Source organism: Gossypium hirsutum, chromosome A12, assembly GCF_007990345.1.
Source record: "Gossypium hirsutum isolate 1008001.06 chromosome A12, Gossypium_hirsutum_v2.1, whole genome shotgun sequence".
NCBI lineage: Eukaryota > Viridiplantae > Streptophyta > Magnoliopsida > Malvales > Malvaceae > Gossypium > Gossypium hirsutum.
In genome coordinates this window covers 8933209-8936378 of record NC_053435.1, presented here as the reverse complement: position 1 = coordinate 8936378, position 3170 = coordinate 8933209, and the positions used below count along the sequence as shown (strand labels likewise).

At 30.8% G+C, this 3170-nt stretch overlaps 1 protein-coding gene across 2 annotated transcripts; it reads right to left on the bottom strand.

The window, feature by feature from the left end:
* Positions 1–1298: 1298 nt before the first annotated feature.
* Positions 1299–2749, bottom strand: LOC107928623 (glucan endo-1,3-beta-glucosidase 13). Of its 2 annotated transcripts, none has more exons than XM_016859881.2 (4): positions 2260–2749; positions 1772–2110; positions 1651–1681; positions 1299–1563 (listed from the first exon to the last, which is right to left on the bottom strand). In XM_016859881.2, exons 1-4 carry the CDS (start codon positions 2318–2320, stop codon positions 1464–1466), a joined length of 531 nt encoding a protein of 176 aa, XP_016715370.2. In that variant the 5' UTR covers positions 2321–2749; the 3' UTR covers positions 1299–1463. The 2 variants fall into 2 exon arrangements, with proteins under 2 accessions (XP_016715370.2, XP_016715375.2); XM_016859886.2 differs by having other exon boundaries at positions 1772–2089; positions 2260–2680.
* Between the last annotated feature and the right edge of the window lie 421 nt (positions 2750–3170).

Genomic DNA, 3170 nt, shown 5'->3' with positions numbered 1-3170 from the left:
CACACAGAAAAAAGGGTGTTTGTTTTAGTGGGAGAAATTTGAAGTAAGAGTTTGTTTTAACAATTTACATTTTTTTTTCCTGAAATGATGAAGATAAAGAATATGAATTAGGAATGGGGAGAGAGATTATATTTTTAATTTAATTTAATTTTTATTTATTTTTATTTTTATTTTTATTTTTTTATATATTTAAAATTACAACGTGCCGTTATTTGATTATTCAGAATTCTTTTTAAATGGGAGTTAATGATTAGATTAAAAGTAGTAATAAAATAAAATTTTGAGTAAATTATAAAATAGTTATTTAATTATAAAAAATTTAATTTAGGCACACAAAATAAAAGAAATTGTAATTTAAGTACTTAAGTTATTTAGTCATTTTGATCACTCACGTTAAAATCACAAACAGTAAATTGATGTGATAGTTAAAAATTAATATAATAATAAATTTTACTCTCAATTTTTACATATTAAATCAATTTAATTATAATTTTAAAAAAATTAACCTTCTAAATTTACAAATAGTTTTAATGTGATCCTGATTTTAAAAAATTTAAAGAAATATATAAAAATACATGAATATTTTCAAAAAATATACTAATAAATTTAAATTTAATATTGATGTTAATATTAAATAAATATAATTATATTAATATTAAATAAAAGAAAAATCATCTCACTCCGTCTCCGTCCCCGTCCCCGTCTCCCCTCCCCCATCCGAGATAGTGATTTGGGACTCCCCTACCTACAACATACATTGGCATTCTAAATCGTCGATTTGAACTTCTCAAAATGAGTCCGATAGATTTTTGATTTGGTTTGAACAAAATATATAACCTCAAGACGTTTAAAAATGGTTGGATCAAAGTTTTCTGGAATTTCACAACTGTTGGTATCTGCGATATTGAAATCATTTTGGAGTCAAAAGGGCTTCCTCAAGCCTGAAGAAAAGCCAAGCAATGGTTTTACTTTTAGCAGTTGATGGTGAATGGACATAATTGAGATTCCTCATCATTTCATTTCATCCCATTGTCAGCTAAACTGCTAAGAACACTGCCCCATGCAACTGCTGTTTCAGACAAAAGACAAAACGTATCAGCCTCTGCCCCACCCCCACCTCCTCTTTCACTTCTCTTTAGTATTTTATCTAATCCTAGTATCATTTTATTCGCACCATCTTTAAGCTTAATCACAATTTCTCAACCAATACCCTGGCTGGAATATATGTATAGGCTCCAGTAGCTTAAGGGCTTTTCTCTTTATATTAGACAAAAAAAAAAGTGACAGTGTAGTTAATATAAATAAAATAAAGTGATATAAAATATTAGATTCCTAAACCAATTACAAAGATAGGAATCAGATAATATTTATAATAGTAATACGTTGCCATACGCTTTAATTCCATCTGACATTACATTCCCAAGCATAAAAATCACAAATTCAGGGTAAAACTAAACCTTGCATCAGCTTCCCTTGTACAAAAGCAGTAAAATCCCTACAATTTCCCACCATAAAAAGCTTGATTTATGCTTGGACAAAGGAGGTGTTGCTGACCTATCAGACCTGCAAGAGATTATTAAACAAAAGCAAACATATCAACATTAATCAACCCTGCCAAGTGTCAAACAGAAGAGAATACAATGACCATACCCTGGTGCTGCATACAGACACTTTCCATAGCCTGCATATGTAAGATGAGCGAAGTTATTGTAGGTTGATGATGAAATGAATCATTTCTTTATACAAACTACACAATGAAAAAGATTTTTACTGGGGTTATTTTTTGTTAAAGTGGCCGTTCCTCCGAAATTGCAAGCGATATCGGAGTTCCCATTCTGTTGGTAGTAATTATTGAAGGCATAAGAAGCATGAGAAAGGAGTGTGTCAGGCTCATAACATTTTCCTCCCTCCTGGATTGCACCACAATCAGACATTCCCAGTCCACATGCCCAGTCTAATGCATTCTGCAAGTCAATCTGGGAGACACCTGCCAGTGCCACACACCATGTGGTGCCATCAAGGAAAGTTGTGTTTCCTTCTGGGGGTGAAAGGGTTGTCACTGGAATCCCTGCATCTGCCTTGTCTTGCACTGATGTTTCCATTGTTGACACTACCATTGTTAAGTTTTAGAAAGGTATAGAAACAAGAATGAGATCGGAGAGGCCAATGATGAGGAGAAAGAGAAATGAACTCTGTGACCCAAACCAAGCCAAGAAATAAAGAGGAGAGAAGCAAAACAAACCATTGAAAGAAGCATACCTAGAAAACAGCAGGTCATTAATAAGAGGGAGCACTTGAAAACCAAAGCTACCTTTGTCATGGTGTAGGTGCTTTCTTCTTTAGCTAACCTCCTCTTCTAAAACCTCTTTCACTCCACCACACTACACCACTAATGACTGAGTGTGACAAAAAAGGCTCACGTCCTTAACACTCGTAATATGTCTTAAGAGACATCAACTCTTCTTACACCACTTAATTACATTAACAAGAGTGAAGACATGTGTTATAAATGCAGCAGATGGGAAAAAAGAAGGGGAGTTGAGAGGAATCAAGAGTTTCTTGAAAGGAAATTATCCTCTTTTTCTCTTTATTCAAGGAGAAAAAAGAGTGATGTATGTATCAAGAAATGCATCAGTGTTAAGCCATCCAAGTACACTAGTTGGGGAACACCATTATACCACTGATTTTATATAATTTCTCTCTTTCTTTTCCTTATTGTATATCTCGGTTTTTTTTTTATTCCATTTTCAAATTAATGTGTTTTGGCTACTATTTCAACTTGAATTTTTTTATTTAATTTAATATTTAAACTTAACATTTTTTCTTAATTTGATATCTAATCTAATTTTATCCAATTTGACACCTAAATTTGTCAAATGTTTTATAATTTATTCTAATATATTAAGAATGTTATTTTTTTTATAATATAGTAAAAATAATTAATGTATTATTAACATGTAGCAAATGGCATGGTATTTCTCTTTTTGTATTTTAAATGTTTAATTACTTTTAGTTTTATTTATTTATTTCATTTTGTTAATTTAAAATACTGAAATTATTTTAATTTGGGTTTTTAGAACTCTTGTTTTTTTATTCAATATTAATTTGTTAAGTATAGTTCAATGCATAATTTTTCTAAACACAAATTTTCTCTAATATTAATGATATTT

Coding starts and splice junctions, on each gene's coding strand:
- LOC107928623 (XM_016859881.2), bottom strand. CDS start 2,320: ATGACAAAGGTAGCTTTGGTTTTCAAGTGCTCCCTCTTATTAATGACC. Junction 2,111..2,259: donor AATGACCTGCTGTTTTCTAG/GTATGCTTCTTT, acceptor TAACAATGGTAG/TGTCAACAATGGAAACATCA. Junction 1,682..1,771: donor TTTAACAAAAAATAACCCCA/GTAAAAATCTTT, acceptor TTACATATGCAG/GCTATGGAAAGTGTCTGTAT.